We start from the raw sequence: 13793 nt of genomic DNA, 5'->3' as shown, positions 1-13793 counted from the left end.
ACCTACCATACGGTGGATCTGCCGACGAAACATGAAAATTACTAATTGACTAGTATCACAATACTGCTATAATCTGCTTTTCCACCATATTTTTATAACGTGTTTCCCTGTATTTTCTTTTTAAACTGTGAGGTCAACACTGGGCAGGGAGTGTGTGGGGATCAAGCAGGCTAGTCATGTGAGAAAAAACAATTGTACTTGTCATTTATATTTTCATATCAGTAATATTTTATAATGAATAAAATTTATATTATTTTATACAAGTGGAGTTTTTACTTTCATATACTTTACTACCCCCACATAACTATATTAATGAATATTTCTAATAAAATTCCAGATCAAGGTTATATACAGTGTTATTTCTGTAAAAATGTACCCATAAAATTTACATTTTGTTTTGGTTGAATAATGTAGCTTATTTATTATTTCTTGAATTATTTCGTGAAATCCTTCTGAAATTAGAAGTCAGTGAACCTATTGACCCTCAGCCATTCCCTTTTTCCGCCTATGGGGTAAAAAGGACTAGTTGAGCCACACGTGTGTTCAAGTTTTCTTCATTTTTGTTTTCATTTGATAAAATTTGCAGCAATTGTCGTCGATTCTTTGGTTTCTGTATTGTGAGTTTGATTTTGAACTTACAAGGGAACTCTCAGGCTTACTCTTCTGTGATTTTGATGAAACTTTGCATGGTGATAGAGTTGATAGTCAAACCGAACCTTGTAAAATATTATAGGCCTATGAGAAGTGGCTTAATTATAAAAACCAATTAAAGTTGCAAAAAATAGATCCTGCGATATATGTACACGTATTACTGTTATTTTTCGATTTGTAGCTCGTTATTTTTCGATAGCTGTGCTCGTTAAAGCGCCTGCTCCTACGTTTTGCATTCGGATTCATAGATAAAAAAGTTGAAAGTAACCGAGTTCGAATCTCACTAACTTAAAACTTATTTTTTGTTTTTTTTTTAACTTATTTTAGGTTTGAATAGTTAAATATCGCAATAATATTTATATTTATTAATTTATGTCATATAATTTGCCAACAAAAATTGAGTTATTTGAAACAAATCTATAAATACATAGGGTAGGGCGGGGCTAGTTGAGCAAATTTTTACTTAAACGGATGTACCACCTCAATGAAAAGTCTCAATAAATTGCTATATGACTTAATGGATTTGTTGTTTATCGCTTAACAAAAGTGTTAATACTATTTTTTGGTAATAAGTAAACTTTAAAAGCTACAGCTGTTTAAATGCAAAAAGTCAAGTATGCTCAATGTACCCCATTGAGGCAAGTTGAGCACTAAAAAAGTATAATAAAATCATAGGTTCAATGTCGATTAGTAATGAAATAAAATAAGTTTTTAATAACCAGTTCTATATTTATAGTCTTTATTGACAGAGAAAACAAAACTTATAGTAATTTGCTTTGAATAATTAACGAAAAGTAGAATCAACAGAACAATATCGTAGCTTAGGAATTTACCATTATATTTAGTATTTTTGTTTAAAATCATTATTTCTTTATATTACTACTCATAGACTTAGCTTAAATCTTAAAAATAATGATCAATTTCTGGAAGTTAATGGTAATTGTCTTAGTGACAGAACAAGTTTAGCAACTATGCTCAACTAACCCCAACTCGGAATTTCAAAATAAAAGTGAGTTTACAAAAAAACCGTGAGAATTATAGCCAGAATCTCTGTGCATATTAAAAGTACTATAATTATATGGAAGAATAAAATTTACCTGGTTAAAAATAAATAACATTTGACTAAACTAGACAAAAACTCGTGATGAATGACTTTTTTACTTTTTGGTCTCAAAATAAACAAAACGCCCGTGAGTCTCACTGATTTGTCCAGCGGCCACTAGCGATCGCGGGATGTTTATTTCTCCCAAACCTCTATCTTTCCGCCATATAATGCCTGAACGGACGGTGAATAGTTTTAGAGATATTTCGATTGCTCAACTTGCCCCTATGCTCAACTAGCCCCGCTCTACCCTAGCTGTTGATATTATCAACAATTTTTGTTTGCAAATTATATGAAATAAATACATAATAAATAAATAAATATAAATATTTTTGCAAAATTTAACTATTTAAACATAAAAATATTTTTTGAAAAAAAAGAAAAAATAAATTATGAGCTGTTAAGATTCGAACTTGGTTACTTTTAACTCTATTATCTATGAATCCGAATGCAAAACGTACAATTAAGAGCTTTAACGAGCACAGCTATAACCACACGTGGATAAGCAACACTATTGCGCGAGCATATAACGCGCGGTCTATTTTTTGCAACTTCAATTTTTATAATTAAACCGCTTCTTATAGGCCTCTAATATTTTATAAGGTCAGGTTTGACTATCAACTCTATCACCGTGCAAAGTTTTATCAAAATACTAGAAGAGCAAACCTGAGGGTTCTCTTGTTAGTATTTGTCCAATTCTTTTTATTATGTTATGTTATGTGTTATCTATGTCATCATATTTTCTTGTATTTTTAAAAACCATGTTATATTTATAGTTTAATATTATTATAGCTATCGTTGTTTTTGTCTTAGTTAATATTTTTTCAGATTCTTCTTATATGTATTTTTGAATATATTGTTTTTTGGCGATTTTTAAAATATTTTGCAATGTGGTGTCTATAGTATAGCATTCTATAGTCAACATCTTGCATATATCCTGAAGAAATGGGTTACATTTTGAGAGAGTAATGTTATCCAGTTTGCTCATTGTAAATCCGATGAGACAGTGTTCAATGTAGTCGTAGTCTCTGTTTTTTCCAAAATCTAGCTTTTTCGGAAGGCGCCACCATCTCCTAATATGTGCTGCGGATGATGTTCTGTTTTACCTAGCTTCGGCGGCCATATAACTTGATACCTCCAGGTGAAAATTTTTCAGTACTACGAAGAAAAATTTCTGCTAAGCCACCATGAAATGTATTGGTAGATTTTTTGGATATCTTTTATTATTATGATATGTGTTTGGATAGCTAGACCAGAGCGGATGATAAGATAGAAACACTGATTCGAGATTGATGTTTGTTTACAATATTTTACAAATTTAATAATTTATTTGATAATCTTTCGGTTATCGATAAGCAAAGTCTACATTTTACTAAATAACTACTTAATGACTGAACTCTAAGTTTGACTGCTGATCTAACTCTTAACTACTTTTTATATACTAAATAATTGTTTACAAAACGTGATTCCGAAATCTAACATCAAGGGCAAAAGAAGTTCTAATAACCTTTAAATAGCACGTAGTGCTTTTAACAAAAATAATAAATAATACATCATATTTATGATTAGAGAATAGTTGATTAACTAAGTAATTAAGTGGCATGCAGTATAATTTTAGAAAATACCTTTAGATACGATTGAATTAAATAAAATTATTTTACTTAAATTTTAATATATTCTATTTTAAAAGAAGCAATATTTAGTTTTGAAACATTTTACTACTAGGTCATACTAATTTTGCTTTGAGAAGGGAAATATTAGAACAAAATAATAATATGTTGCTGACTCATAAACTTGAGAAGTGCTGAATGTATGATGAAATTTAATATTTTGCAATAGAACATTCTGCCATATTAGGATACCTACCTTACGAAAGATTATTTAGAGAGTTATAGTCTTTGAGTTAAGAACATACAATAAATTATTACTTGCAGCACGGCGAGAAAATGAAATTAAAGGAGATGACGCCATGTATTATATTATGATATTTTGTTCTATATAAGGTTGGCGTAATAATTCTGAAGTGGGTTGCTAAAAGTCAGACCGAGACAGTTTGCATTGATTGCATAGAACTCGTTTCAGAGTCCTTTTACTTAAACGAAAATTTTTAATAAAGAATAATGCTGTTCACTTGCAAATCGATCAGACACTTTAAATTGATACGCTATCGTCGGTCAATTTCATTTCATAAACTACTCGAGTTCTACGATTGCTTTACCTCTGATTGTAGCTGATGATAATACTTAGCAACTATTGGATTAGTGGTTAGAGATATGTGATTTGAATCAAAGGTCCCAGGTTTGATACCTGCTTCGGGCAGTCTACCAAATATAGATAGCAATATGCTTTCAAGTAAAAATAGCCCTTTCTGGCATTGCTGCATTAATAAAAAATATACCAGTAATATAAAATTTTCAATAATTTGGGTTGTCATCGATATAGTCTGTGTAGTCAGTTAAGTCAAAACATCACAACCTTAGTTCTCATCGCTGCTCAAAGAATAACTAAATATGGTATCGTGATTTAGAACAAATTGTTGGACCTTTCAGTCACGTAATTAAAATTTCTTACAGGCTTAAATTTATTTTATTTTTGAAAATTTTGAAAATTTTTTTTTAAAACATTAAATAATGCCAACGTTTTTTCATTTTTTTAAATTTTTGAAACTGGATTTATTTGAAAAATTTGGAATACTGGATATTTTGATATTTTATGAAAAAGTTGATTTAATTCTTATTTAATTTAAAGTCTTTGGATATTTTAATTTTTTGTTCAATATTTTTGGACCAGCCTTCTTCAAAATTATTTATGCACACTGTCAACACAAGCATAATGTTTTTTGCATCTTTCTAGTCGAATGATGTTTTTTCATTCACCCAAGTAGAGGACATTTGTTTGAAAGATATAAATGAACTTTAAACATGAATAATCTTAGTACAAAACCCAAAAATATGAACGCAAAATATGTACTCTGTAAATATTTGATAATTTGTTGTACATATGTACAATGATCAATTTTAACAACCAAATGACATTTTTTGAAATTTTTTTTTGATCTCTAAAACCGCTAGACTAGGAATAGAATATTGTTTGAATTATTGGTGCTTTGGTTGATTGGGGCTTCCGAAAATGTCGACAAAAAATTGTATCTATATATACAACTTTCATCTGAAACGAAAAGATGTGTGAAACTTACTATAAATTATTCTATGCAAAGTTAAAAAATCTTCAAAATGTTTATACTTTCTGGTAATAAATTTATTAAAATTGCATTTTGTAGTAACTAGTATTAAGTATATGCATTTTCATTTAGAAAATTAAAAAAACCTTTTTTAAAAAGAACAATAATTGTGCATTGACCGCTCAATATGAAGCAATCGCCCTAGCATTTGAAAATACTAGATTGCAAATGAACAACTTAACTTATTTTCTAGGCGTATCCAAAATACTCATTCAACTATGGAGTCAAGGACGAACACACAGGCGACCACAAGACCCAAACTGAGGAACGTGACGGCGATGTCGTGAAAGGTTCATACTCCTTGGTGGAACCCGATGGTTCAGTGCGCACCGTGGAATACACCGCCGATGACCACAACGGATTCAATGCAGTCGTGCACAAATCAGGACACGCCAGTCACCCATCAGGTCCCGCCAAGGTAAAAGAAGAACGCGAAAGATACATATTTTAACAAATGGTATATGGCATCGCACCTTAACGCAAATTGCTTGAACTTTCCGTACTGTAATTTAAAAATTTTTCGCATTAAATTTTTTTTTGAAAATTCTGAAAAAATTAGATGTTTTAAGAAATTTGAAATATTTTGAAACTTTTGGAAAATGTTGACTTTTTTTAAATTTTGAAACACATTCAAGTTGGATGTTCCATGCTGTAGTAAATGTCATTTGTCAGGACATTTGCTTGAACGACATAAGTAAATTTTCAACATTATAAATCTTTGTATGAAACCCGAAGAAATTAAAACAACTATATACTTGTTATTATAATTTTTATAAAATATCCAGTCTATATATCTAATGATCCTCTCTGACCAACAAATTGCATTTTTTTAATTACCATAGAGTAAAATATAGTAGTAGCAAAAATCGAAAACATTTTTTGCATATCTTTATGTTTTGATAGTTTTTGAACATTTTGGCATGCCTTAGAAACAGTTCATGCATGTGCATGTGTATGTATGTATGTTTAAACAAAAAAAATTGTCCACGATGTTGGATCAACCTATTTTAGTGATTAAATAAACAACCGATTGTTATTGAGGGAGAAACATGCTGATTAGTTATTGGTAAAAGTATAACCATTTTGAAGATAAAGGGCACGACTCCTCATCAATATGAATCGAATGTTTTTTGAATCATTCAATTCGTTTGATCCATGCCCAAAAGGGAAACTGTCTATGTGGAAATCGTAGACGATAATTTGTATCCGCACATACATACACACATACGTACGTCTATTTTTTCTAAAGTATGCCAAAATGTTCAGAAACAATTGAAACGTAAAGATATACAAAAAAAATATTTTAGATTTTTTGACATTTATATCTTACCCCACGGAATATACTATAGAAAACTATTTCATGATATTAGGTACATATTACGCAGCACAACTGTGGAATTTTTTTTTTAACGATTTTTATGAAACTTTTTTTAGCAATAGATATCATGGTCTTCAATTTGTTCAATTTTATAAATTTATCAAAAAATAGCCAGAGTTTTGTTTAACATTTGTTAAAATTGATGTTGCATCGACCCATTGACGTTTTCCTAAAAACTACTAAATCGATTTAAAAAAACTTAAGAACCAATCGATATAATTTGACAAAGATTATCATTACTCTGTTTTGTGGAACGATCGGCCAAACTGCTTCTATGAAATTACCGGAAAAGTAAAAAAAAATCATTTTAACTCTCGTTTATTAAATCCATTTTCAAAATTTAAAAACTATGTATAAGATATTATTTGGGAATCGTAATGGTTAGTTTTGGATAATGATCGCCCGAGCCATTACTTACTAATTAAATATTTGAAAAAAAAATCTAAGAAACTTTTATAATGATAGGTAGGGTAGGGCGGGGCTAGTTGAGCAAATTTTTACTTAAACGGATGTAGCACCTCAATGAAAAGTCTCAATAAATTGTTATACGGCTTAATGGATTTGTTGTTTATCGCTTAACAAAAGTGTTAATACTATTTTTTGGTAATAAGTAAAATTTAAAAGCTACAGCTGTTTGAATGCAAAAAGTCAAGTATTTATCAATGTACCCCATAGGTGAGGCAAGTTGAGCACTAAGAAAGTATAATGAAATCATAGGTTCAATGTCGTTTAGTGATGAAATAAAATAAGTTTTTAATAACCAGTTCTATATTTATAGTCTTTATTGACAGAGAAAACAATACTTATAGTAATTTGCTTTGAATAATTAACGAAAAGTAGAATCAACAGAACAATATCGTATCTTAGGAATTATTTTACCATTATATTCATTATTTTTGTTTAAAATCATTATTTCTTTATATTATTACTCATAGACTTAGCTTAAATCTTAAAAATAATAATCAATTTCTGGAAGTTAATGATAGTTGTCTTAGTCACAGAACAAGTTTAGCAACTATGCTCAACTAACCCCAACTCGGAATTTCAAAATAAAAGTGAATTTATAAAAAAACCGCAAGAATTATAGCCAGAATCTCTGTGCATATTAAAAGTACTATAATTATATTGAAGAATAACATTTACCTGATTAAAAATAAATAACATTTGACTAAACCAGACGAAAACTCGTGATGAATTACGTTTTTACTTTTTGGTCTCAAAATAAACAAAACGCCCGTGAGCCTCACTCATTTGTCCAGCGGCCACTAGCGATCGCGGGATATTTATTTCTCCCAAATCTCTATATTTCCGCCATATGATGCCTAAACGGACGGTGAATAGTTTTCGAGATATTTCGATTGCTCAACTTGCCTCTATGCTCAACTAGCCCCGCTCTACCCTATTATGGTCCGAAAGGACATAGTAAAATATTACGGCCCTACGACAAATTGATTAATTTTAAAAATTTGCCAGAATTTGAAACAATATGATAAACTACGAAAAATGGTTAACTATATAAATTAATTAAAATTTGGAATAACAAGCTACAATTTCAGAAATTATAATTAATATAAATACAGATATTATAAATGCGTTTGAGAAATATCAATTGTATACGCAATGTTTACATTTTAGTGATAGCACACACTTTATTTTCGAAATAAATACTTGAAAATTGTATCTGACATCGGGTTGATTTGGGCAATTATTACATATATCGGGGAAGTTTGCGAGTTGCCTCAAAGAAAAATCCAACTTTCAACTTTTAGATTATTATTTATTATTAAAATTTATTTTTATTATTAAAAAATTTTTAATTTTATTCAAAACAAAGCAATTTTTTTAATGGTAATTAAGTTTTTGAGAGAATTTGAAAAAAAAAATATTTTATTTTTATTGACTAAACGAAAAACTGTTTAAATTTTTGGAAAGGCAGGTCCAGCTGTTTTGAACTCTCAATAAAAACTAGTTAATAAAACGCCATTTAGCCGGTTTTAGCCGGTTATCGAATTTTATATAAAAAATCTATTTTTGCTCGAATATTCTCTAATAACAAAAAAAATTGGCAAATTTATTGTGTTTTAAAGCAGTTTTTGACTGACTGAGAATATTTAATGTTAAATTTTATGAATAGTAACCAAATTTTAATTAGTAGAACAAAGACATTATAGTTGATTTGGATTAGATGACTCTGAAAATGTTTATTCGTTATTCGTGCATCATTTTCACATATGATAATATAAATATTTTTATGATAATGAAAAAAAGGAGTTCGAATAAGTAAAAATAATACATTTTTAAATAAAAAACCTAACTTTTAATTATATAAAAAAAATTGGTACATACAGGTACATACTTATTAATGACAATTTTAGTTCTAAAAACAATTAAACAAAACCCAAGTTCACTAAAAACTGAGAACATTTCTCGATTTGTTATTTAGATGTGTTCTATGGTTACTCACAAAATTTTCCGAATCGGAAAATGCTCTCTTACTTATATTACAACCGAATTAGTCTTAATCGTTCTTAAAGCGAGATATAATACTTCTGAAAACGTTGTTTTTTTATTTGTGGCTTCTAGGGCTAAAAACTATTTTTTAAGTTTGAGTAGAGTAATTCACTCCTTCAACAAGAAGTCACATTGATCTAAATCAATATATACATTGAAATAATAATCTAAATTAATATATACATTAGACAAAAGATGACACAGAACTTTTCTGGGAACTATAACGGACTGATATGATTCCAAGTTTTATGGAACCGATATGATTCCAAGTATCAAAACGCTTGTTTACATCAAGTATATTTGTCATTTTCCATTTATACAGTGAAAACCGATTTTTTCCGCTAAAAGGCCGGTTTTTGAATTTCATAATTTTCGTTAAGATGCCGGTTTTCAAAACTCTCGACATTTTCGACAGTATGGAATAACAAATTTGTTTGATTGAAACAATATTCGGTTTGTACTCGATCGCGAGGCGTTTTTTGCAAAAGGCAATTTTATCGTTCCGGAAGAATGGAGCGCGAATGGAGGGTGTCAAAATGGTCATGCAGTTTTTGAGTGAACGGATCATTCGACTAGATTAATTGAAAAAATATTTTTCTTGACTAGACGGTGTGCAAAAAATGCTTTTAAAGAACATTTCGCAAATTGGAGAATATTAAAAAAAACTAAATTTTGAAAAAATTCAAAAATATCAAAATTTTAAATTAAATCAATTTCTTACAATAAAATTAAAAAAAACGGATATATTCAAAAATTTCCAAAATCTCAAAAAAAAAATTAGAAAAAACGTTTTTTTTTAATTCCAAAAAATTCAAACTTCCAAAAAAAATTCAAAATTTTGAAACAAATTCTAAATTATGAAAAAAAAAACTAGCGGTAAGTGGAATTCTGTCTTTAGGCAATTAGGGCATCGTGCCTTAAGGCAAATTGCTGAAACTTCCTGTACCGCAGTTCGAAATTTGAGTAATCAATAAAAGTTGATCAATGATTTGAAACTTTTAAAAGAAGTTCGAACCATATTGAACCATATTCGTAACCATATTTGAACCATATTCGAACCATCATATGCAAAAACATACCGCGTTGAAATAAAAACGTAATTTCTGAAATATATTATATTTAATTAATAATATATTATATATATTATATATTAATTATTAATATATACTAATTAAATAATACAATAATCAAATAATTCACAAAAATATTTTAACATTAGCATTTTCCAATAAATTAATTTCAACAAATGAGATTGATTATATTTTAATTAAAATGTGACTATAAATAATTAATTATTTTTTATTCGTCAAATTTTACTTAAAATTTACAATGTATACTTAAAATGATATAATTTTCATGATGTACAAAGAAAATGAAAAATAAATAGAAATATATATACTGCAAATATTGAAAATTATTTGTATTCACACTGAAATTTTATTTTATTTATATTTTTATATTTCTCTAAATTGAGGCAGTATTGTTCAGTGAGTAAAATAGTATCGTCAACAGATTAAATAAAAGCATTCTTGCCAATTGAACTTTTGAAGTCAAAAACAAATTTTGAACTTAATCATATTTTATGTGAAATAATATATGAAGACGCATTGAGAGAGAGATAGATAGAGAGGAGGGATAGGGGAGAGAGAGAGAGAGAGAGAGACAGAGAGAGAGAGAGAGAGAGAGATGAGAGACAGAAATAGAGAGACAGAGAGAGAGAGAGAGAGAGAGAGAGAGAGAGAGAGATAGAGAGAGACAGAGATATAGAGATACAGAGAGAGACAGAGATATATATATATATATATATATATATATATACATATATATATATATATATATATATATATATATATATATATATATATATATATATATATATATTATTACTGGCCTAACTAATATTACCCTTTAATAAATAAATAAATATAAATAGAACTTGAAAGTATGGCACGCGTTGTATAATCTTGATTTATTAATCAGCGATATTTCGGATTTAATTTATTTAGTTGCACTTGAAAATATATCAAATTACACGAACGATTATTGAAATAAATTTTTAAAAGTCTGTAATTTAAATCAAGCTAAAATATAAGCTACAAAAAATAATGAAATGATTAAATTACACTTTATAATAAAGTATTTTACACTAAATAATACGTGACATCGTCATTTTCATTTCGAAGATTGAATAAATATCGGGAAGTTTGCTTTGCATATTATTATTTTATATATTTTATTTGAAATGATATATTAAACATTTTTCTTGCTTCAAACTGTAGAATAACCAAATTAAATGCATTTGTATGAAATTCGGACAAGGCATCGGCATTCGGCAAGGTAATAAAAGGATTAGTGCATTGAATGCAATGTTAATCCTTTTTTCAAAAAATTGGCCTGAACACTATTATTACATCTAATAATGCAAATTCAATAATATTAATGAATACTGTACTTTATTCATCGCCTAATATTATATTTATGTGCGTTTACGTTCATTAGTGCGTAAATATTTAAAAAAAATAGGAAATTGAAAACTGAAATTTTTTTCAAATGTTTTAAAATTCATAAAATTTATTTAAATATTTTGAAAAATTTTAAAATATCTGATTTTTATTTTGTTCAAATTTTTAAATTCATTAAAAAAATTTTTTACTTTGGAAATATATTGAAGTATTTATTCTTTATAAATGAAAAAATTCACAAAAAAACATAAAAGCATTTTTTTTTAAAACCTGCCTTCCCCGAAAACTAATAATTTATTCCCATCGCCAAGAAAAGCAAAATATTAATTAATGTTCATTCTCATCATCCGATTAGATTAATTCGCTTACTCAAAAACGGCATGATCATTTTTTGCACCGTCTGCTCCTACAAACTCGTACTAAAATAACAGCGCGACCGCGCTTCGTACCTGTTCTAGAGACAAAATATCAATACGCGAAAGTGCGCGTAGCACTAAAACAATATAATATTTCTATTCACTATTAAAATTTATATAAAATAATTGATACTCTGGTGTGCATATGTCTAATGTTCATTTTTGACCGCCAAATGGCTCATTTCTCCCCCATATCTCCAAAGTCGTTGAACCTGCCTTTTCAAAAATTTGAACAGTTCTTCATTTAGTCAATACAAATAAAATGCTTTTTGAATTATTCAAAACGTACGCTTCGTTCTCTTAAAAACTGAATTACCGTTTTTGGCACTTTTTGCCCCGTATTTTCGGAACGGCTAATCGAATGCTTTTTGAATTATTCAAATCGGTTGATCCGTGTTCCCGAAATCGTCGACGAAAATTTGTATCCGCACATACATACATACACGCACACACATACACACGCACACACACACATACATACATTTTTTCTAAGGTATGCCAAAATGTTCAGAAGGTTTTGAAACGTAAAGATCTATAAAAATTTTCATTTTCGATTATTTGCGATTACTATAATTTACCCTACGGGAAGTTAAAAATTAATTGAAATTGTTAAATTTTGAAACAAAATTTTGCAAAATTGGCTAAGGTAATATATATAAAAAATTATCTTTATGGAAATGCAATGTTTAAACATTCTTCAAATTTAATATTAATAAATTTTAATAATTATATATATTTTTATTAAAGGTAATTTTAAAAGAGTTTCATTATTTTAGTGTTTTCTTTTTATAAATCATTTTATATAGTATATTAAACACTTATAAATTACAGTATATTTGATTGAAATTATGGCGCCTATAAAATAGCTATATAATTATTCGATTGAATTGTTTTCTTGCAACTTTGTGTATATAATGTATTCCTATGAATTTTAATTACATATGCGAGTAAGTTACCTTTGTATAAAAACGTTCAGCACAGTTGTTCAAAAAATTATTATTGAACATTAAGATTTCACCAACATAATAAATTGCTATATAATTAAATATAATAAATATTTACCTATAGCACTCAGAATACAGGACAGGAGCTATTTGACTTATGTCTTTCACTTGCACACATAAACAAGACTTTCAAACACACATATAAACTAGTGGGGCGCATGGCATAGTCTTAAGGCAAATTACTGGAACTTCCCGTACCGTAATTAAACATTCGAGGAGCGAAATAAACAATGGTAGCTTTGAATAATTTTTAATAGATTATTTATTACATTCTGTAAACTTATAAGTGCTTTTTTAAATTGGGCGACGAGAGTATTTTATAAATAACTTATGTGCACTTTTACAAGAGTCTATTTTTTAATTTGATTTTTTTGATAATTTAGAAATTTTTTGATAATTTAGAATTATTTTCAAAATTTTGAATTCTTTTTAGAAGTTTGAAATTTTTTGGAATTTGAAAAAAAAAACGTTTTCTCTAAATGTTTGGAAATTTTCGAAATAATTCGATTTTTTTTTTAAATTTTCGCAATATTTTCAAATTTTAGTTAAAAATCTTTTTTTCAAAAATTAGTTTTTTTCTGAAAATGATGAAAAATTTCGAAAATTTGATTTTTTTTGAAAATATTCGATTTTTTTAAATTTTCGAAGTATTTTAAATTTTTTGTAAGAAATCTTTTTTTTTTAATTTTTCAAAAATTAGTTTTTTTTCTGAAAATGATAAAAAATATCGAAAATTTGAATTTTTTGAAGCTTTGAATTTTTTTGAAAATTTAGATTTTTTTTTTGAAAATTTTCAAAATGTAAATTCTGTAAATGCATTTTTTTGCTCACCGTCGACTCAAGCAAATTAATTAATTTCTTCTTTAATTAATCTAATCGGATGGTCCATGCTCTCAAAAACTGCAATACCGTTTTTACAGCCTTAGTGCTCCATACCTACCAAACGGCAAAATAACGTTTTGCAAAAACGCTTCGCGATCGAGTACGAAACGAATGATTTTTTAATCATACAAATCGGTTATTTCATA

The 13793-nt window shown here is 28.0% G+C and overlaps 1 protein-coding gene across 1 annotated transcript in view; it reads left to right on the top strand.

The window, feature by feature from the left end:
* Positions 1-13793, top strand: part of LOC113377073 (cuticle protein 7-like) — a 36985-nt gene that overhangs the window by 17652 nt on the left and 5540 nt on the right. Inside the window, exon 3 of the mRNA XM_026617253.1 lies at positions 5188-5412. Coding sequence (XP_026473038.1) covers positions 5188-5412 — 225 coding nt within the window. The remainder of the gene's footprint in view (positions 1-5187; positions 5413-13793) is intronic.

The sequence above is a fragment of the Ctenocephalides felis genome, unplaced genomic scaffold (genome assembly GCF_003426905.1).
Source record: "Ctenocephalides felis isolate EL2017-DRISC unplaced genomic scaffold, ASM342690v1 CF-g0.4_SCAFFOLD_01886, whole genome shotgun sequence".
Taxonomy (NCBI): Eukaryota; Metazoa; Arthropoda; class Insecta; order Siphonaptera; family Pulicidae; genus Ctenocephalides; species Ctenocephalides felis.
Note: the sequence above shows the minus strand (reverse complement) of the source record. Positions and strands in the feature narration are given on the sequence as shown.